Source organism: Halichoeres trimaculatus, unplaced genomic scaffold, assembly GCF_033239565.1.
Source record: "Halichoeres trimaculatus isolate MK-OKI-2021-1 unplaced genomic scaffold, fHalTri1.1 fHalTri1_scaffold_12, whole genome shotgun sequence".
In the NCBI taxonomy this organism is placed as follows: Eukaryota; Metazoa; Chordata; class Actinopteri; order Labriformes; family Labridae; genus Halichoeres; species Halichoeres trimaculatus.
Genome location: NW_027437190.1, coordinates 34,832,967 through 34,854,686, shown reverse-complemented (window position 1 = coordinate 34,854,686; position 21,720 = coordinate 34,832,967). Strand labels below are relative to the sequence as shown.

The 21,720-nt window shown below is 42.8% G+C and overlaps 1 protein-coding gene across 1 annotated transcript; it reads right to left on the bottom strand.

Annotated features, from left to right (window-relative positions):
* Positions 1–12,050: 12,050 nt before the first annotated feature.
* LOC141801144 (beta-2 adrenergic receptor) lies at positions 12,051–18,428 on the bottom strand. The gene is made up of 2 exons (XM_074684088.1): positions 17,967–18,428; positions 12,051–13,337 (listed from the first exon to the last, which is right to left on the bottom strand). The coding sequence occupies exon 2, from the start codon at positions 13,300–13,302 to the stop codon at positions 12,268–12,270; it is 1,035 nt and encodes a 344-aa protein (XP_074540189.1). The 5' UTR covers positions 13,303–13,337; positions 17,967–18,428; the 3' UTR covers positions 12,051–12,267.
* Positions 18,429–21,720: the final 3,292 nt, after the last annotated feature.

Below are 21,720 nucleotides of genomic sequence, written 5' to 3'. Positions count from 1 at the left end.
TTACCAGCTTGTTCTTTTTTCACAAGATAGTTCTGGCATAGCTTGGACTCATGTTTTGGGTCATTATCTTGCTGTAAGATGAACCCCTGACCAACTAGACGCAGACCAGAGGGTACTGCATGGCGCTGCAGGATGCTGTGGTAGCCGTTTTCAGCAAAACAATCACAGATGTTTGACAGTGGAAGCATCCTTTCACCTGCTCTACGCCATACAAAGATCCTGCGTGATGAACCCAAGATTTTAGATTTTGATTCATCAGTCCATAAAACCTTTTTTGCAGTCTTCAGTGGTCCAATGGCAGTGTTTCTTGGCCCAGGCAAGCCTCTTTGTCTTATTCTGACGTCTTAGCAATGGTTTTCTTGCTGCAACTCGTCCAGTCAAACCCGCAGCTCGAAGTCTTCTCTTCACAGTTGAAACAGAGACTTGCTTACTATTATCACACAAACTGTTGACTCTCAGAAACTTGTCCTCTGGTTCAGTTGTGGCTTTGGGTCTGCCAGACCTCTTCCTGTCAGAGTTTGCCCCAGTTTCTGACTTCCTTTTGGTTGTGAAGGAAACTGTACTCACTGACACCTTCCTCTGTAGGAAAGACCTACATTTCTCAGTGTAATGATGGTCTGTCTCTCTTCCACTGTTAATTGCCTTTTTCTTGCCGTTTCTGTAGCAACGCACTACTTTCTGCAGTACAACACTGTTCAACTGATGCTCACGAGGGTATGGTACCACATTGTGTTCAAACACTGCTTTTATGCTGACAGAAGGGCTCGTTAGTAATCAAGCAAACTTGGAACACCTGTAGGAATTAGTAGCACCAGCTTTTTTAGGCTTGGTCACCCTCCATTGCTGCAGGACAGCTATCAATTGTTAACCCATTTTGTGTTATTGTTCTGAAATGTACTTTGTTTTTCAATTTTTGGTAACCTTACTTTTTATCTTACCCTCTGGTAGCCACCACTTACCGTTGTATCATTTCCAGGAACTGATTGGACTTGAGTGACTTGAATTGCAATAAATAACTGGAAAAATTGGGGTGTCCTAAAACTTTTGACCGGTAGTGTATATATATATATATATATATATATATATATATATATATATATATATATATATATATATACACACACACGTAACAAAAATATAAACGCAACACTTTTGTTTCTGCTCCCATTTTTCACGAGATGGACTCAAAGATCTAAAATTCATTCCAGATAAACAATATTACCATTTCTCTCAAACATTGTTCACAAATCTGTCTAAATGTGTAATAGTGAGCACTTCTGCTTTGCTGAGATAATCCATCCCACCTCACAGGTGTGCCACATCAAGATGCTGATCAGACACCATGATTAGGTCACAGGTGTGCCTTATACTGCCCACAATAAAAGGCCACTCTGAAATGTGCTGTTTTGTCTCACAGCAAAATGCCACAGATGTCATGTGACATGAACACAGGAAGTGTAGTTTGCTACATCACAACAGAAATGTTACACTTTAATACTTTTTTTAAGAGAAATTTTTGACAGACAGACCATTTTATTGTTGTTTTTTTGTTTATTTTTTTTAGGATATTTGAAGTTATTGATATTCCAACTACAATAGTGAAAAATGCACATTAGAAATAACATTTTATTGCATTTGAATTTTTTTTTATTCCTGCAGGACTATGTGGTGCTGCACGGTGCTGCGCTCACACTTTATGCGCGGTTTAGGAATCAGACTTCCACTCTGACTCCAGGTTTGGTGACTGGACCTGAACATCTTCTCTTGAACGATGAGATTTTAGTTTCCTCTCTTCCTCTGAGGTCTGAGCAGAATTAAAATAATAAACACACTCGAGTCAAATTCATCAAAAGGAAACAGCAGAAAAAAGTGAGAAAACAACGTATGTGTAAAGTTTGTTTTTTTATCTTGTGTGTCAAACATTTTTTTTTTGGTTGTTTTTTTTTTTTTTACTTCAGTTTATAAACTGTATAAGGTAACCGGAGCACCCGGAGAAAACCTACATAACACAGGGAACATCAAAACAAAAGCAGACACTTAAAGAGAGACGCACTCCATCCCTCTCTGGATGTTACAAAGAAGAAATAAAAACAGAAACAGACGCTTTGAGGGACAGGTGAGACGTTCAGACGGCCGTGGGCTTGTTGGCGAACAGGAGCCTGTCATATCTGAGCTGCAGGTCGCTCTTGTCTCGATGAAGTTGGCGGTTTTCCCTCTTGAGCTGGAACATGTCATCTTGTGCTTTGTGGAGCTCCCCTCTGGTCCTTTCCAAGTCGCTGCCCTGGACGCTGACTCTGAGCTCAGCCTCTTGGGCTTGTCTGAACTTGATGTCGTACAGTTCTTTCTGATGTCTCATTTTCAGAGAGAAATCCTGCTCCGTCCTCTGAAGCAGCTCGTCTGATCTCCTCCTCTGGTTGTCTCTGTGCTCTCTCATCAGGTCCATCTCTCTCTCGTAGTCGACGGCCGCTCTCTGAGCTCTCAGCTGCAGCTCCGAGGTCTTCATCTGCTCCTCTCTCAGTGCGTCTGTGAGGGATAACACTTTTCTGTTGCTCTCCGACTCCTTTTGTTTGAGCTGGTTGACGGTAAGCTGGAGCGTGCTGTTGGTGGACTTCATGCTGTTGTATTCCCACTGAATGTCCTCTAGTTTGGCCTGGATGTCTCCTTTCTCCATCCTCAGGGTGGTCAGGTCTCGGCTCAGACGCTCAGAGGCAGCGTTGGCCTCTCTCAGCTGGTTTTTAAGATGTGATGAGATGGATTGATGTGGACTATCTGCAGCCTGCTGCTGAAAATGCTGCGATCGCAGCTTTTCCTTTTCCAGGTCAGACACGAGTTTGTCTCGGGCCGTCTGACTCTCCTCTACAGCGAGGCTCTTCTCTTTGAGCTCCGTCTTCAGCGACTGAATCTTACGGTACGCATTGGTGAAGCGAGCCCTCTCCCTCTCCAATTCTTGCTCCAGCTGCTCTGACTCTTTCTGATCCTCGTGGTCTTTCTCAAGGGACCTGATCTCAGCTTTGACCTGCTCCAGATCTGAGGTCAGACTGTGGTTTGTCTCCTGCAGTGAGGAAATGACGGCGTCTCTGTGCTCAGCTTCAGTCTCTAAGCTCTGAATCGTGAGGCTCTGTGACTGGTTTTCCTGCAGCCGTTCCTCCAGGAGCCTGTTTTTCTCTTCCAGCTCTGAACGGCACTTCTTCAGCTCACGTTTGACTTTCTCCTCTGATTTCTCGCGGCTCTGGAGCTCAGCTGTCAGTGCACTGAGTTTCTCGCTCTGCTGTGATTGGCTCAGCTGAAGCTCTTCCTGTGACATCATCAGTTGGTCATATTGGGCCTGGAGGGTCTGATACTGCTGGCTCTCTTTCAGGGACTTTACAAGTTGGTCCTGCAGCCGTGTGTTTTCACAGACCAGCTCTCTGTTAGTCTGTGTCAGACGCTCCAGCTCTTCTTTGGTGGTTTGCAGCAGGCAGACGCCGTCCTCGTGTTCCCTCTGGAGAGAACGGTTCCTGGATCGTTCTCTGTCAACGTCAGAGGACATGGAGTTGATCTGGTCCTTCAGTGAGGAAACTAATGTGTCTCTTTCCTCGATGTCATTTTGAAGACCTTTAACGATTGCTTGATGAACTTGGTCTTCCTCCTCTTTTCTGGCAGTTTCCTGCTGCTGCTGCGCCTGCTGCTCCTGCTGCGCCTGCTGCTGCTGCTGCGCTCTGAGGCTGTCTTTCAGGGTCTTGATTTCAGCGCTCTGCAGCTGATTCTGCTTGTTTGCCTTTTCCACCAGGAGATGATAGTCCTCCAGTGTGCTCCTGATGGTCTCAGTGAGATCTGTCTGCTCAGCGCTCAGAGATTCGATTTTCTCGTCCTTTTCCAGAGCTGCCTTTTCCAGTTCTTTGATCCTTTGAGTCAGATCTTCAATCGTGAGGGTTTGGCTTTCAGATTGGACTTTGCTAAAAGTCCCGTTGTCCTCAGGCAGCTCTGACTCAGGTAAATCCCCTACTAGATAAAGGAGTTCATCTATATTTCCTAAGTGCTTCAGATGAACTTCATAATAGTCTGAGGATTGGTCCAAGTCTGAGTCAGACTCAACCTGTTCACCTGACCTCTCAGACAGGTTTGACCCATCATTATTAAGATCCTCTGGATGATGGAGGTCTTCCTCAATTTCTGAGTCCTCAGACTCGTCTACGCAGTCCCAGTCTGAGTCGTACTCCTCCTCATCTTGTGGCTCCTGTTCAACCGTTCTCTGATGTTTACTTTCAATATTTTTCTCATCCTCATGAACGGACTCTTCAGGCTCTTCAGGCAGGTTAAACCTAACTTTTTTTAGACATTTGGATGATTCACCAGGTCCATCTCTGGTCCTCAGAAAGTTTTTATCCTTGATAATACCCTTCATGTCTTTGTTATTGTTGGACTCTGGATGATGGTTTTGTACAAATTCTGAGCAGTCAATCTCGATATCATCAAGATCTGATAAGTCCAATTCAAGGTAAGACTCAACCTGTTCACCTGACCTCTCAGACAGGTTTGATCCATCATTATTTAAATCCTGTGGATGATGGAGGTCTTCTTCAATTTCTGAGTCCTCAGACTCATCCTCAGCCTCCTCCTCAGCATCGTCCTCAGGCTTGTCCTCAGTCTCGTCCTCACCCTCGTCGCCAGACTTGACCTCAGACTTGTGGTCTTGGTTTTCTTTTATTTCTGAGCAGTCAATCTCGATTACATCAAGATTAGAGGATAAGTCCAATTCAACGTCAGACTCAACCTGTTCACCTGACCCCCCGGACAGGTTTGATCCAATATTAATTAAATCCTCTGGATGATGGAGGTCTTCCTCAATTTCTGAGCCCTCTGACTTGTCCTCTGACTTGTCTACGCAGTCCCAGTCTGGGTCGTACTCCTCCTCATCTTGTGGCTCCTGTTCAACCGTCCTCTGATGTTTACTCTCAATATTTTTCTCATCCTCATGAACGGACTCTTCAGGCTCTTCAGGCAGGTTAAACCTAACTTTTTTCAGACATTTGGATGATTCACCAGGTCCATCTCTGGTCTTCAGAAAGTTTTTATCCTTGATAATACCCTTCATGTCTTTGTCATTGTTGGACTCTGGATAATGGTTTTGTACAAATTCTGAGCAGTCAATCTCGATATCATCAAGATCTGAGGATAGGTCCAATTCAACGTCAGACTCAACCTGTTCACCTGACCTCTCACACAGGTTTGACTCATCATTATTAAGATCCTCTGGATGATGGAGGTCTTCCTCAATTTCTGACTCCTCAGGATCTTCTTCAATTTCTGACTCCTCAGGATCTTCCTCGGCCTGTTCCTCAGACTCGTCTAAGGGGTCCCAGTCCGAGTCATACTCCTCCTCATCTTGAGGCTCTTGTTCAACCGTCCTCTGATGTTTGCTCTGGAGATTTTTCTCATCCTCATTAACGGACTCCTCGGACAGGTTTGAACCAACTTTGTTGTCGTTGTCGGAGTCCCATGAAAAGCATTCATCTTCGTCAGTTTGGTCTATCATGTCCTCTTCAACTTCGTCAGAGGAATCCTCGTGGAGTTTATTTGTGGCAGGGCCACTCCACTGAGATAAGTTAAACTTGTTGCTCATTTTCTTTGAGTGAAGAAGTGACTGAGCAGAATAAGACGTAAAGCAGCTGGGCTTGAACCTGGCTATAGTGAACCACCAAAGAGTGTGTGTCTCCAACGAGTGCTTCTCATCAAGTGAAGGTAGAAGAACAGCAGCTCATAGAATGCTGCAGTCACACATCAAGGGTCGATGATGTCACAATGAGATTCAAACACAAACATTCTAGAACCTGACTCACTCTACAGCAGTGATGGTGGTCCCAACCTGTGGCCCCCTGGTGGACTGGGAAAGGTATTGCAAGTGGGTCACTGAGTCATTTCCACACAGTTGGTTGATTTGTAGAAGTGGGGATGAAATTATATGAGAACAAAAATGTTGCAGATGCTGTGTTAGCGACCGTGGAGCTTCCAGGATGATTTCTCCTGTTCCAGGAGATCCTGTCACTCTCTTTCCAAAGTGTGTGTGTTGTTGTGAAGTTGGACAGTGAGCCAGTATTATCTCTGTGCGTCGGTGCTCGGCTGTTTTCAGCCTGACAAAGTTGTTAAAGTGCATCTTAATTATCCGATCTCATGCTGACTCGCTCACACTTTGATTTCCAGGTAAAACTACAGAGTAACAGACACGGCTTCAAGTTCTAATACACGTCTCAAAGCCCGTCTATAAAGCTACACACACACAGAGGAAACACTACAAACATGATGAAGCACCTCACTGCTCAGCATCCTCACCTCCTTACAGAGCAAAAGTGACAGATTCAAACGACGCCCCCAAACACAAAAGACACGCTTTGTTTGATTTTATTTTTGATTTCCATGCACGACTTCCTGTCCCACTCGGTCTGCTTTTTGTAAACTGATGTGCTCAGGACTCGGACCACTGCGTGTCTGCTGCAACCTGCTGGAGCAGGGAGGCAGCCAGGCCGTAACGGAGTGGATCTGGTGTGTTTGGGCCTTAAAGAGACAGCAGCTGAAATGAAGCGTTTCAGACGGAGGCTGAATGAAGGTTTTTCTAAAACGCCAGGGAGAGATAAAGAGGGATTTCTTTGTGTTATAAATCATTTAAAGAGACTACGGGGGCACCAGAAGGACAAAACAAAGACAAAAAAAAGCACAATCACCCCTCTTTAACTCCTGTATAAATAATAAATGAAGCTGAATGTCGGACCCACCAAATTTGCGAGTTTCATGATGTAAGATGTTAAAGGGAACACGCAAATCTCTCATGAGTCTTCTCTGAGATTTCTGACGAGGATGTTTTAAAGCGACAGAAATAAAAGCCGAGCTGCGGCTGAGCGGTTGTATGTGTCAGGTTTTGGCCGACATCAGATCCTGTTTCCTGTTTTCCGACGAACAGACCTTGTTTTGGACGATGATGTGAAGTCTGCTCTGTGAGAAACAACCATCTGCTGCTCTCTCTTCCTCCATCTTTCCTCAACGAGCTGGATGAGTATGAAACTCAAGGCTGCTGACGGCGACCTCCATCCTCCGTCTTTCATCGCATCGATTCATCCTCTCTGTCACACATTATCCCCAGCGCTCGTAGCAGGAGGTCGATTTTAATTGCAGATGCTCTCCGTCTCTTAGCGCCGCTCTGACAGAGGCGGTTCAGGAGGAGATGTGAAGTGGACTGTGATGAAGAGATGGAGACCTGAGGGACCCGCTCTCATCAGCATCTCATTGAAACCCCGTGGAGTGTTTGTCATCTGTTACATAATCCACCCAAGACGTCAAAGGTTGGGATGAGAGAGCGTGAGATGTTGAAATAAAGGAAATGCTCTCATTATTATTTCATCTTCTCATGAAGAAATCCTTCATCTTCTTTAAAGTCTCTGTGAGGAGTTTCTCAGTGGTCTCAAAAAGTCTCTTCTAGAGACTCCAGACTTTAAAATGAGATCATCAGCGCAGATGTAGGTTATTCTTCTGTGCTACTTCTAAGCTTCCCGGTCAGGTCGAGCTGGACCAGACTGATTCACGTCCAAGTCTCCATGACAACACCACACCAGCTGATGGAGAAGAGAGATTTGTGTTTTCTCTGCTGAAAACGATTTCTGTGATTAATTTTGTAGTGATGGTGGACACTGGAGCCTAACTGTCAGACAGAAAAAGGACAGAAGAGAAGAAGAAAGAGAAACAGGAGAGAGATAGAGCACGAGCTAAGGCTAAATACATGCTAAAGGCTTCTACTTTGGGCTATAAGCTAAAACATGTGTTAAAGCCTAAAAAACAAGCTAAATGCTAACACACGGGTCAAATGCTATAATACAAGCTACAGACAACAATACTGGCTGAAAACTTTTAATTTGAGCTGTAGGCTAAAACATGGACCAAAAGCTAAAATCAGAGCTACAGGCTAATTTACAGGCTAAAGGCTTTTCTTTTGAGCTAGAGGCTAAAACACAGATCAGAATATAAAAAAAGATGCCAAAGATGCTAAATGCTTAAACATAGGTCAAAAGCTATAAACATGAGCTAAAGGTTAAAATACAGGCTAAAGGCTTCTACTTTCAGCAATAGGCTAAAACACGTGTTAAAGCCTAAAAAACAAGCTAAATGCTAAAACACGGGTCAAAAGCTTTAATACAAGCTAAAGACAACAATAATAGCTGAGGGCTTTTAATTTGAGCTATAGGCTAAAACGCAGGTCAAAGTTTTAAAAACCAAGCTAAATGCTAAAACATGAGCCAAAAGTTAAAACATGAGCTACAGGCTAATATAGAGGCTAAAGGCTTCTCCTTTGAGCTGTAGGCTAAAACATGGATTAAAGTCTAAAAGACAGGCTAAATGCTAAAACATGAGTAAAAAGCTAAAATCATAGCAACAGGCTCATATACAAGCTAAAGGCTTCTACTTTGAGCTATAGGCTTAAACACAGGTCAAACTGTTAAAGAACATGCTAAATTCTAAAATATGAGCCAAAAGCTAAAATTGGAGCTAAAAGCTTAAATACAGGCTAAAGGCTTCTTCTTTTAAGTTATAAGCTAAGACACATGTTAAAGCCTTAAAAACAGGCTGAATGCTAAAACAGGAGCAATACTGGCTAAAGGCTTTTACTTTGAGCTAAAGGCTAAAACATGGTCCAAAAGCTAAAACATGAGCTGAAGGTGAAAACACAGGCTAAAGGCTTGTATTTTGAGCTAAAGGCTAAAACACGGGTTAAAGTCTAAAAAACAAGGTAAATGCTATAACATGAGCCAAAAGCTAAAATCGGAGCTACAGGCTAAAATACTGGCTAGAGGCTTTTACTTAAGACTAAAAGACAAGCTAATCTGTTTGTGCTAATGTTGGCTCCAACCCACAGTCAGCAGTTATTCTGCAGTGGTCTGTTCAAACTTGAGAGTCTATCAATAAAATGAAGAGCCAGGTTACGTTAGCTCTGCTTGGTGAGGTTGGAGTTGGTAGATGTGTCTGGTAGGACAGAACCAGGATTCACTAACGTTACACGTTACAGACACGTCTCAGAGCACCGGGCTGTGAGGAGAGAGAGATATAGCAGCTGCTAAACTACGCTACAAACTGACAAAGCTAGCTTGTTGTCAGGTTTAAAGTGTAGCTCTACCTAACTGTTGATAAATACCTTACCTCGTGGCGTCATCTCGCTCGGCTTGGAGTGATGTTGCCACCAAAACTGCTCCCCCTGGTGGCTGGCTGCAGTATAGGTCAAAAAATCCAGCTCTCTAGTCATTCCAGATGGGCTGTGGTCAAACTTTGCCTTGGCCTGGTTAAAGCCAAATCTTTATGACTGTGCGTGAGACTCTGGAAATTCTCATTATTTAGGATTTAAATCCAAAGAAACGAGACAGATTAGAGATTTACTCGTGTTTTGTCTGATTTTTTCTCTTATTTTGTTGAACTATGTTGTTTTTGCCTCCGTTAAGCTTCCTCTCAGTGAGTAACGAGCTGTATAAACTGCTTTCCTGCACCTTTTCCTTCCTCTCTTCGCCCCTCGCAGTGATTTTTTGTATTAAACCCACTCTGAGGTGATGCATTGTTGATGAGGAGCGAGAGAAACGCGGCGTCAGGCAGCTTTTAAAAATGCAGAGTTTGTTTTTTACTTTTCATTTCTCTCCTGTCAGACCAACGACTTCAAGGCAGCAGCAGAGACGGCCTTTAATTCCACCTGTCGTCCTCGTCCTCCCAAACATAAATCATACACAGTAGAAGAAGAAGAAGACGCACATTCTCATATCTCAGTTTGGCTTGAGACGCTGATTTTTCACGGTCACTGGGCTCACAAAGATTCGTCCTTGTAGCCTTTTCACGTCTGTCTCCATTCAGTCGAACATTTCATGCTGCAGCCCTGAAGGAGAAGCTCCATGAATAAAATAACGCCTTGAACTTTGGTCCTCTCGTCCATCCCTCACCGCAGCCGAAGCACAACATCTGAATATGGATGAGATAAACTTACCTGTGAGGATCTGAAGAGCTGAACAGAACAAAAGGTCAAACTGAGACGACGCTGAGCCTCCTGCTGACAGATACCTGCCAGAGTCGACCCAGACACACCTTAGGTTACACAAATATCTGCGTAACCTTCGAGACCCTCCTCACTGGCTTTAAAAACCTGTTGACTCCTGGTCCAGCTCTGCTTGATACAAAGTCTTAATGATGTTTCAGTGTCTGACTTCCTGTTGGGCTCGATCTGCTCAGAGCGTAAATACAACAGATAAATCTCCAGTCTCATCACGGCAGTAAAACCGATCACCTTTAAAGCAGTGATGAAGTGGAGATGGGCTAAAGACAGACCTGGTGGAATTTAACTTTCTGACTGGGAAAAAAACACAGGTTGAGAAATTGATTTTCTTAAAAAAAAAAGACACTTGAGAAAAAACTCATGATTTGAGGCCTGTGTTAGTGGGTATTTTATTTTTTTATTTTTAATTTAAAACTCACTTTAAATGTTTAAAAAAAATAAACAAAAAATAAACAAAAAAATCATAATTTCATGATAAATAGCCCTAAATTATTATTATTATTATTATTATTATTATTATTATTATTATTATTATTATTATTTGTTAATTTAATAAGCTTGATTTTTTTTTGAGTATTATGCAAAAAAATAAATTAAAAATGCTAATTTTATGATGATAGCTCAAAATTTTTATTGATTTTTTTTTTGGTAAATTTAATAAGCTTGATTTTTTTAAGTATTATACAACTAAATAAATAAATAAATCCTAATTTTATGATGAATTGCCCTAAATTTTTATTGATTTTTTTTTGTAAATTTAAAAGCTGGATTATTTTTAAGTATTATACAAATAAATAAATAAAAATCCTAATTTTATGATGCCCTAAATATTTATTTATTTTTTTTATTTTTTTTTTTTTTTTTTAAATTCAAAAAGATGGATTTTTTTAAGTATTATGCAAATACAGACATTCTATGTTTTTTTCACATATTTTTATTGGAAAAACTCTTTCTGCTCTGTCAAATAACAGTCAGTTTTATATAAAATGGCAATTATGTCTAAGTTTATATGTAGCTCTTTATATAAGGGAATTTTTTCCATATTAAGAATCTAATGGTTTTTACTGTAAATTGAAGGTTAATCTTATTAGTTTTCCGTAAACGTTTACACACTGTAAAATAATAAATAAAACTATTTTTCTGTTTGGCCTTTTTTTCCAGGAATATTTTCTGTTTTTGACTCACATGCTGCATCGTGTCGCTGCGCCCCGTTCCCTCCTCACTCACGGTTGCAACACTTTCCTCTCATGCGTCAATGGTCACAAACAGCCTGTCTGGGCCATGTGAAGCACAGATAGCCCGTTCATATGGCAACGCTCAATCTTAACTCACCAGCCACTTTATCAGGCACACCTGTCCAACTGCTTGTTAACGCAAATTTGTAATCAGCCAATCACACGGCAGCATGTAGACATGGTGAAGACAATCTGCTGCAGTTCAAAGCGAGCATCAGAATGGGGAAGAAAGGTGATTTAAGGGACTTTGAACGTGGCATGGTTGTTGGTCTGAGTATTTCAGAAACTGCTGATCTACTGGGATTTTAACCCACAACCATCTCTAGGGTTTACAGAGAATGGTCCCAAAAAGAGAAAATATCCAGTGAGCAGCAGTTCTGTGGGACAAAATGCCTTGTTGATGCCAGAGGTCAGAGGAGAATGGACAGACTGGTTGGAGCTGATAGAAAGACAACAGAAACTCAAATATCAGATTTACACCTGAACTTTCTTCATATAAAACTTGATATTTTGAAAACTTTTATTTCACTCTCACAATCTTCATTTCCATCAAACTTTTAATGTTGTGCTGTTTGATTATACTCTAAAGGAAGTGTAGGTTGACTTTCTGTTTCCAAACATTAACCAGGTTTTTATTTTGGCGGGGCCTCCAGAAGTCACGACTCTTTTGTCTCTTTCTTTAGCGAGTTTTATTTTGAAACTCCAGCTGATCTCCTCACACACTGCGGACTCAGACAGCAGATTGTGTTTGTAGCATGTTTTAATAGATCACACTCTGGTAAACAACCATCCACAGACTGAAGCAAGCGTCTGAAACACAGAACAAGACGGACGCCCACGCAGAGCGGCGCTCGCTACCCGACATCTCCATGCTTTTAATGATGCTAGAAGAAAACTTTTCATCACAACAGCAATCCATGAAACATGCAGACACGTCTCTGAGTCTGTGACGGAGCCGGTCCCTCGCTCCTGGTCCTGGTTTTAGGTCTTGGTGGAGTTCTGTCTCTGGAAAGGCATGAGGAGCTTGTGCGCTCGCAGTCTGAACTTCTGGTCCCTCACGCTGTAGATGATCACATTCCAGCAGCTGTTGGTGGCCAAAATCCAGAAGGCAAAGAAGGAAAAGTTGCACCATTTATTGCCCAAAACGTTCCCCACGACAAAGACGGCGATGGGCGTGAAGGACGCGGTGAACGCCACCGTCAGCGTCCCTATCGTTTTGGCTGCTTTGATGTCAGAGAAGGTGGGTTTGGAGATGCTTTGGCACTCGCTCTCTGCGAGGTGTTTCCTGCGCCGCGAGTGCTGCCGGATGCTGGACAGAGAGATGATGTTGATGACCACGGTTCCTCCGAGGAGCGTGAAGTCGAACACGGGGAAGAGGAGCAGGATGTTCCACGCCTGGCTCGGGAACTCGCCGATGGTCCCCAGAGCGTAGTTACACATCCGGCTGCAGGAGTTGTACTCCAGAGCGATCTCGCTGCTGAAAACCATCGGAGACACCGCCAAGAAGAAGCTCCCCACCCAGGAGAGGACGATGAGGATCATGGTCCTCTTACGCGTGATCACCGAGTCTTTGTGCAGCGGCCGCAGCACGGCGATGCTCCGCTCGATCGTCAGCAGGAAGATGGTCGTGATGGAGACCAGGGTGCATCCCGCAAACACCGGCCCGATGACGTTACACGGGTGGAAGTTCACCGCCTGAGAGTTGTAGGAAGTCCACTCAGGAGCCGAGTCCGTCACCATGAGGTAAACCTCGGCGTAGACCGACAGCGGCACCACGAATATTCCCACCGCCAGGTCGGCCACGGCCAGCGACGCCTTCAGGTAACCCTGTGACGTCTTGAAGTGTTTCGTCCCCAGAAAAACAGCCAAGGTCACCAAGTTCCCGAACAAGATGGCGAGGACGAGGAGCGCCATGAAGAGCACCATGAGGATCTTGTTGGTCATGGTGCAGCAGCACACGGTGCAAGGCGCCGGATCGCCGCGGCCCAGCATGCTCGGAGTCCCCGTCTCAATCATTGGATCGACTTTGGCTTCGACGCTCACTCCATGACCTGAAGAAGGAGAAACAAACAGAGACAGACGTCAGATCAGAGACCGTCTGCTGGAGCCACAGATGGACGTGAGTCACCCCCGCTTTAATCATCACAGCAAACCACGAACAGACCAAGAACAGACGAGTCTGACGTGTGTTTGATCAAGGATACAAACCAGGGGATGCTAAAAGTGAGATATCAGAGTTTAACCAAGGGCTGCTTTCAGAGAGCCGCCCAATCAGAGGGAAGGGGGTTCATGGAGCTGGGCGCCTTAAAGAGGCAGTAGCTCAAACTTTTGTTTCAGACTTTGGCTGAAAATAGGGTTTTCTAAAACACCAGAGAGAGAAAAGTAGAGATTTCATTGAGCTGTGAAAACTACAGGGACAGAATAAAGACTTGAAATTGGCACAGTACCCCCTCTTTAATGATACAGTTTTAGTAAATAGGATTCTGGTTTATTGAAATTCATTACATGAGTTCTGATGAGCTTATAACACGACTGACTTAAAGAAATTTCCAAGTGAATGTTCAAATGAAAACATATAAACACGTTTCTCCTCTCATGTTCGGATAAGAGTGTTAAAGACTTGAAAAATGCCCATTAAGAAACATTTATAGGACGTCAAAAGGTGAGATTAATCGCGATTAACTCTGATTAATCGCGATTAACTCTGATTAATCGCGATTAATCATAATTTTAAAATTAAATATATTCTGAGCTGTATATATGTATATGCAACATTACTTCAGGGCCACCAGAGGGTGACACAGAATAAAGATGTAAAAATAGCACAGTACCCCCTCTTTAATAATACAGCTTAAGTAAATGGGATTCTGGTTTGTTGGACTTTATCACGTGTTCTAACGAACTTGTAACACGACTTACCTCAAAATTTTTCTAAGTAAATGTTCAAATGAAAATTTAAAAAAAACATGTTTCTCCTCTTATGTTTGGATGAGAGAGTTAAAGACCTGAGAAATACCTGGTACAAACATTTAAAGGAGATTTTTTTTAAAAAAAGGTACGATTAATCGCAATTAATTCGTTTTAATTGCAATTAACTCAGATTAATTGTGATTTTAGAATAAAAATGTTCTGAACTGAAAATCCTGTGACACTACTACGGGGGCACCAGAGGGACAGAATAAAGATAACAACAACAAAAATTAACCCACCGTACCCCCTCTTTAAGTATTTATGCTTTCAGTACTTTAATAGCATTTAGCCTGAGGAATTGTAGAAACCAGATCAGAAAAGTGACATAAAGGTAAAAATACACTTTGTTATTTATCTATTTCTTTATTTTGCAACATATTCAAGAATAGAATTCTTTATTGAATTATTATTTTTATTATTATTATTATTATTATTATTATTATTATTATTATTATTATTCATTTATATTATTCATTTGTGTATCTATTTGTTTATCCCTTTTTTTTTTTTTTTTTTTTTTTGAGCTTTGTGCTTATTATCCACAATTTTTCTATTAGATAAAACAGTTTCACTCCTGGGGCTTCCATAGCTCCTCCTGTTAATCCCTGTTAGCACTGTTTTTTAATGTTTGAAAGAAAACAGTACCACACTATTCTTATTATTTACTCCACAAACTGAGACGATCAAGGGAAAATTTTGCTGGGTATCCACAATATCAGATTAAAAACCGTCTGTCAGCTCAGACTCCTAATAAAAAACAGGCACGCTCCTTTTTTTCACTCATTTTTTAATTTGACGGATCACTTTTTAAAGTTTAACGTCTGCAGCACTGTTCACCCTGAACAGCGTAAAATGACTCAATAATTAAAGATGATTGCAGTGATTAAACTGACTGTGAATTAAAGTTAGTGCTCTGACATTTAGCTCCTCTGTTCTGGATGTAACCTCTGTTTTCCTGAAGTCTTCATCAGCCCACTCTGACTCTGATGATCGTTGGTTAATCAGTCAGAACAGATAATTATCATCCATAATATTTAATTACCGTGCTGTAAAGGAAAACACTCTACAGTGAGTTTTTGTGATGTGTCCTCTCCTCTGTTTGCTCTGTGTGTTTGATGCAGCAACCTGCAGCGCTTTGTGTGTGTGTGTGTGTGTGTGTGTGTATGTGTGTGTGTGTGTGTGTGTGTGTGTGTGTGTGTGTGTGTGTGTGTGTATCTTTTACGTAACAGCAGCTGAAGCTTTTTAAAAACAGCTGACGGTGCTGTGACCCGTCCTGATGACTGATGTGTTTGTAGCTTTGCATTCTTCTACACGTTACACTGTGAGTTGATTTTCATCCTGACAATCTCTGAAACTCACTGCTGCAGGTTGTTGTTCCTCTGAACCAGGACATGAACGATGTTCACTGAGTCTGTCTTCATTCATTCATCCATTTATCTGCACCAGTTCATTCCCAAATAGTTGTTAAATGAATGGACAGATGCATAGTTCATGTCCATCTATGGATGGATAATGGATTATGAAGTGATGGTTGGATGGATGAATGGAAAGATAGATGGATGGATGGTTACTTGATGGATGGATGGATGGATGGATGGATGGATGGATAGATGGATAGATGGATGGATGGATGGATGGATGGATGGATGGATGGATAATTGATGGATGGATACTTGATGGATGGATGGTTGATGAATGGATGGATGGATGGATGGATGGATGGATGGATGGATCCTAAATTAATGGATGGATGGATGGATGGATGGATGGATGGATGGATGGATGGATGGATGGATGGATGGATGGATCCTAAATTAATGGATGGATGGATGGATGGATGGATGGATGGATGGATAATTGATGGATGGATACTTGATGGATGGATGGTTGATGAATGGATGGATGGATGGATGGATGGATGGAAGTAGGATGGATGGATGGATGGATCCTAAATTAATGGATGGATGGATGGATGGATGGATGGATGGATGGATGGATAATTGATGGATGGATACTTGATGGGTGGAGGGTTGATGAATGGATGGATGGATGGATGGATGGATGGAAGTAGGATGGATGGATGGATGGATGGATGAATCCTGAATTAATGGATGGATGGATGGATGGATGAATCCTACATTAATGGATGGATGGATGGATGGATGGATGGATAGATGGATGGATGGATGGATGGAAGTAGGATGGATGGATGGATGGATGGATGAATCCTACATTAATGGATGGATGGATGGATAGATTGATAGATGGATGGATGGATGGATGGAAGTAGGATGGATGGATGGATGGATGGATGGATGGATGGATGGATGGATGGATGGTTACTTGATGGATGGATGGATAGATGGATGGATGGATGGATGGATACTTCATGGATGGATGGTTGATGGATGGATGGATGGATGGATGGATGGATGGATGGATGGATGGATGGATAGATGGATGGATGGATGGATGGATGGATGGATGGATGGATGGATGGATGGATGGTTACTTGATGGATGGATGGATGGATGGATGGATGGATGGTTACTTGATGGATGGATGGATGGATGGATGGATGGATGGTTACTTGATGGATGGATGGATGGATGGATGGATGGATGGATACTTGATGGATTGATCAATGAACAGATCTATAGATTGATGTTCCCATTAATTTTTTTAACAAGGGGTGGAATGATGAACAGTTGGTTGATGGATGGATGGACTGAAGGATGGATGTGAAAAGTGGTGGATGGTTCGGTGAATGTATATATATTTTGATGGATGGATGAAGTGTTTTACAAAGGATTAAAAAATGTTGAGACAGAGGGAAAGATGAGAAAGATGTTTCCTGTTAGATAGATAGATAGATAGATAGATAGATAGATAGATAGATAGATAGATAGATAGATAGATAGATAGATAGATAGATAGATAGATACTCCAGAGTACAGAGCGATGATGTCATAATCTGGCTGGAACACAACAGCTGTAGTAGTAAACAAAACCCAGCTGGTGCTCGTGGTCGTTAATCCGCAGAGACACAAATCCACCCGCAGCAGAGCCGGGCGCGTTCCTGGACATCGTGTGGTCACACTTCAGCGTCAAAACACGTGAAACACGTCAGAAACCAGGCTCCGTGGACTCTCTGAGAGCTGGTTCAGGGTTAATGATGCTGAGGAGACTGTTTCAGACCGGGTCTTAGAGGGGTCAGCATCCTACAGGAGCTTACAGGGGGTCCGGGTCTTTGTCAGAGAGGGTTTCTGTTATTTTAAAGCTATTCTCGTGTTTTTATGACCAACACACAGCTTCACTCCCTCCCTGTCATTCTCCTGTCACTTTCTCCTGTCCTCTCCTCCAGCTCTGCTTTCATTTCACTGGATATCCATCTCCAGCGCGCAGCCATGCGTAAAGCTGCTGCACATCCAGCTAATAATCCCCGGGATGCACAGAGGAACACCAGCAGAAATCCCCGTAAACTCAGTGCATCTAACGCAGAGATTAACATTCAAAACATTCAATTATTCAAACAGAGAAAACTGCAAACGATGCGCTCGTTTCTGCAGAGATAGCCTCAAAGTTTGGGTTTGCATGGAGGAGGGAAAACGCGCAGGTTTTGGTGTTTTTCGCGCGCAAGAGAAACCCAAATCCTAACCAGTCTCCCCTCTCTCATGTTTTCAGTGAAAGAAGATAAAAACTTTACTCACTTCAAGATTTAGATTCACTCCAACACGCACAAGTCCAGCCGTGCGGGAAGCTGCATCCTCCTGCTGATTGCTCCCAAAGCGAGTCCCCTCTGCAGCTTAAACCATCCTGAAGTCATCAACATGAGACTGAAAACCCAAAGAGTCCGGATCAGAGGAGGAGATCCGCTTCAGAGGAGTCTGCATGCACCGGGATGATGCGCTGCGCTCTCTCTGCTCCTCTCTGCGCGGAGGAGACGCTCAGAGTGTCTCCGCTGCTCCCTCTCCTCTGACTGAAGATGATGATGATGATGATGATGATGATGATGACAAAGGAGCCCCTTCTCCCCGCCCAGCGCCTGGAGTCTGAGGACTACAGCAAACCGAGGCTGTGTGAGGCTGAGGAGGCTGGTGTTTGCTGCCAGCGCGTCCTAATGGCTCATTTATCTGACTGTGATGTTTTGGCAGCGGCAGAGCGTTCAGGGCTGGACCAGGAGAGCTCTCCAAGACGGAAATATGAAGCTGTGCGGGGCTCAGGGAGAACAACAAGTCCAAAATGAAACCGGAAATCTGTGATTTGACATTTTCAGAAAGAATTCTTTGAAACTAAGGAAACTGTGGAGGAGGTGTCGCTTCAAAACAGTTACAAAGCGATAATTAAAGAGGGGGTATTCTGGTTTTGCATATCATAAAGTATCAACCCTGGATGTTCAGACTGAGCGTGTGCAGATTTTCAAACCTCTACATATTTATTTGTTGATGAAATTCCTGAATCTGTTTGTAACTGATAAAAAAAAAAAAAAAAAAAGTTCTTAAAATAGCACCAGGCATGCACGAGATTTGAACGAGATTTGCTGAAATGATGAGGTCATCACATGCAGGCCTCATGGTGCGTTCCATTTGTACTCCGGAATCGGAATTCAAAAGTTCTGAGTGGGAAATTTAATCCGGAACGCCTTCCCGAAGTCGGAATTTCCTACTGGATCCACCCCACCCCTGAGTTTACAATCCAAGATGGCCGCCCAGGTGTAAACAGGAATTAAGCTCCTTTTATATTCCGTTTATTTTTGCATTTCTGACTAGGGTTTGTTGCACTAAATCAGCCATATACAAAGTAATAATAGTTGTTCATATATGTATAGAGTCTGTCTATAGCCACGCCCCCAACAGACCTCCACAGGGCTGGCCAATCAGAGTGAAGGGGGTTTATGGAGCAGGGTGCCTTAAAGAGACAGCAGCTGAAACTGACGGCTCAAGCAAGAGTTTTCTGAAACATCAGGGAGAGAAAAACAGAGATACTACGGAGGCACAAGAGGGTCAGAATTAAGACTACCAAGAGGACAATACCCCCTCTTTAAGCAAACACCACTTGATAGCTCTGGCGATATGCTGGTAGTAGGGGTGAACCAATCACAGTTTTCTGGCCGATCTCTGATCTTTAAAAAGCCTGACCTGCCGATACTCATTTGGGCCCATAGCAAATTTTTTTTTTTTAAACTGAGAGCATATACCTTCAATGTTCCAATCTTATTTTATTGAAAGTCATTGAACTATACCTAAGACCCACTTTTTCTCCCTGGCCTTTGAAGTGCAGTAGCTGGTAGTATTATTATTATTATTACTTTTTCTTGTTTTATTTTGCTTCTTCTGTGTTTTTATTAATTTAAATTTGTTATATGTCTTTTATATGGCTCCTTGTCTTTGACAAATTCATTTTACTCATGTTTTATGTCTATTCCTTTATCTTGTATCTTATTCACTCTCCTGTACAGCACTTTGTTTTAACTATCGTTGTTTTTTAAAGTGCTTAACAAATAAAGTTGGATTGGATTGGATTGAACTATACCTGTGAAACAATAAAATCTTTATGTTTTAACTTAAACAACCGATAAAGTGTTTTGAGTTTTAGAGTCTCAGAGTAAAAAGCAACAATGGCTGGCTGTCAGACCTTCCTGGAGGTTTATGAGATCAGTTTCATATGTAAGGATGGGACGATTGGTGATCCCCCAAAATTCAAGAAATCGTCCAACTGATCTATTGGTGCAAGTTTAGCTGGCAGCCAATCCAACCTTTCGTAATCAGACTTTAAACCCCATCAGTTTGGTTTGACTAAAACCAGGACAGGTTCTCAAATCACCGACCCGTACCGTCCCACTTTCTGGTACCCATCTGTTAGAGTGTCAGATCGACTGATCCAACCCCAGAAGGTGGAGCTAGAAACACTGCAGTCTGCTGATTGGTGGAAAGAATCGTCACTTCCTGTTCGACAGGGGAAATAATAAACAAAAAGTAACCCATGTTTAAATCTCCAGACGACTTCCTGAAGAGAACTTCCTGTTTGTTTGGAAAATGGCGTCACGAAAAGTGTGAAACTACTGTCATAAAGAAACTGCTATACCGTCATGTCACCACGTAGCTGATCCGACCCGTACCAAACTGTACTGATCCGTACCGGACCACTTGGTGGAAATAGGACTTTATTAGGGGACTTGAGGAATCATATTGTAGGCTACTTAAAGAGTCAGTAGAGGGCGCAGTGGGGTGGGTTTCTTCACTGAGTGCTCGTCTTTTCTTTAACCTTGTTTTTGACTCATAACTGCTGTGTTGATCCAACTCTGAGCGTAAAAAGTGACGTGATGTTATTCTAGAAAGTCACAACTCTGGGACCGAGACGAGCCTTGAAAGACTAAAAAATAAAACAGTCAGCAAAATATCTTTTTTTTACTTTTATTGATGATTTTTCTCATTTTTTCCTCAATTTTGAACAGTTATCCTGGACGTATTTTCCAACCATCTGACGGTGAAATCTGAGTCTAACAGCTGCCTCAAAGCTCAGACCGTCCAATCAGACTCCAAATCTCTACATCTTCTCTGAATCTCTTCATCCTCCTTCTTTACCCTCCTCCTCCTCCTCCTCCTCCTCCAGCAGCCAGCAGAGCGCCGTAAACCCGGCCTCTGGGGGTCTAATAGTGTCGTTTCTCTGCGGCTTTGGCTCGCGTCCTGCCCGGGCAGCAGTGGACACGACAAAACAAAAGCATAATCCCGTGCTTCTCAGTGTGCGGTGGGTAATCCTTAATCCAGAGGTCAGAGCGGGCCCGGCTGCGATGCTTCACGTCGGCACATCTCTGGTTTCAGGTTGGAGCAGCTGAGGCTCACAGCTTCCTGTTTTCCCCACCTGCAAAATGAAGACTAAAGGGTGATTCCACAGACTTTCAAACTGAGTTCACATTTCTTAAAATTATTGAACAGTTTTTATTTAAAATGACAGAAACACTGAACAGTCGCTGGGGGAGAACTGCTGCCCCCTTGTGCCCAAAATGATGATTTTTCAGTGTACCCTCCTCCTCAGCAGTGAATCCCAGATCGAGTACGGATCGTAGTGGACTTCAGACCTTACATCATGGCCTCAGGGCTTTCTGGGTGTTGATATTCAACTCACACATGGACTCTTCAGGGTCTTCAGGTTTCAGCTGAAATAATCCAGAGAGCTCTGAGAGGTCAGGGAAAGGCCAAACGTCTGGTTAAGTTCACAAAGGAAGGAGCTTTAAGAGCCTGAGACCCAGTTTTTAACCTTGATCCGGGCCAAGCAGCACCGTCCTCCAGTCCTCAAACTGCAGTTCCTGAAGTGACCACTTGGGGCTGGCTGAATTAACATCACAGCAACATTCAAACCCACTCAAAAATTTAACTTTTCAGCAAAAACAAATTTAAAGACTTTAATCTGAATTTCTCTGGGGTTTTTTTGTTTCTGTTTTAATATTCATATTTTCAGATATCA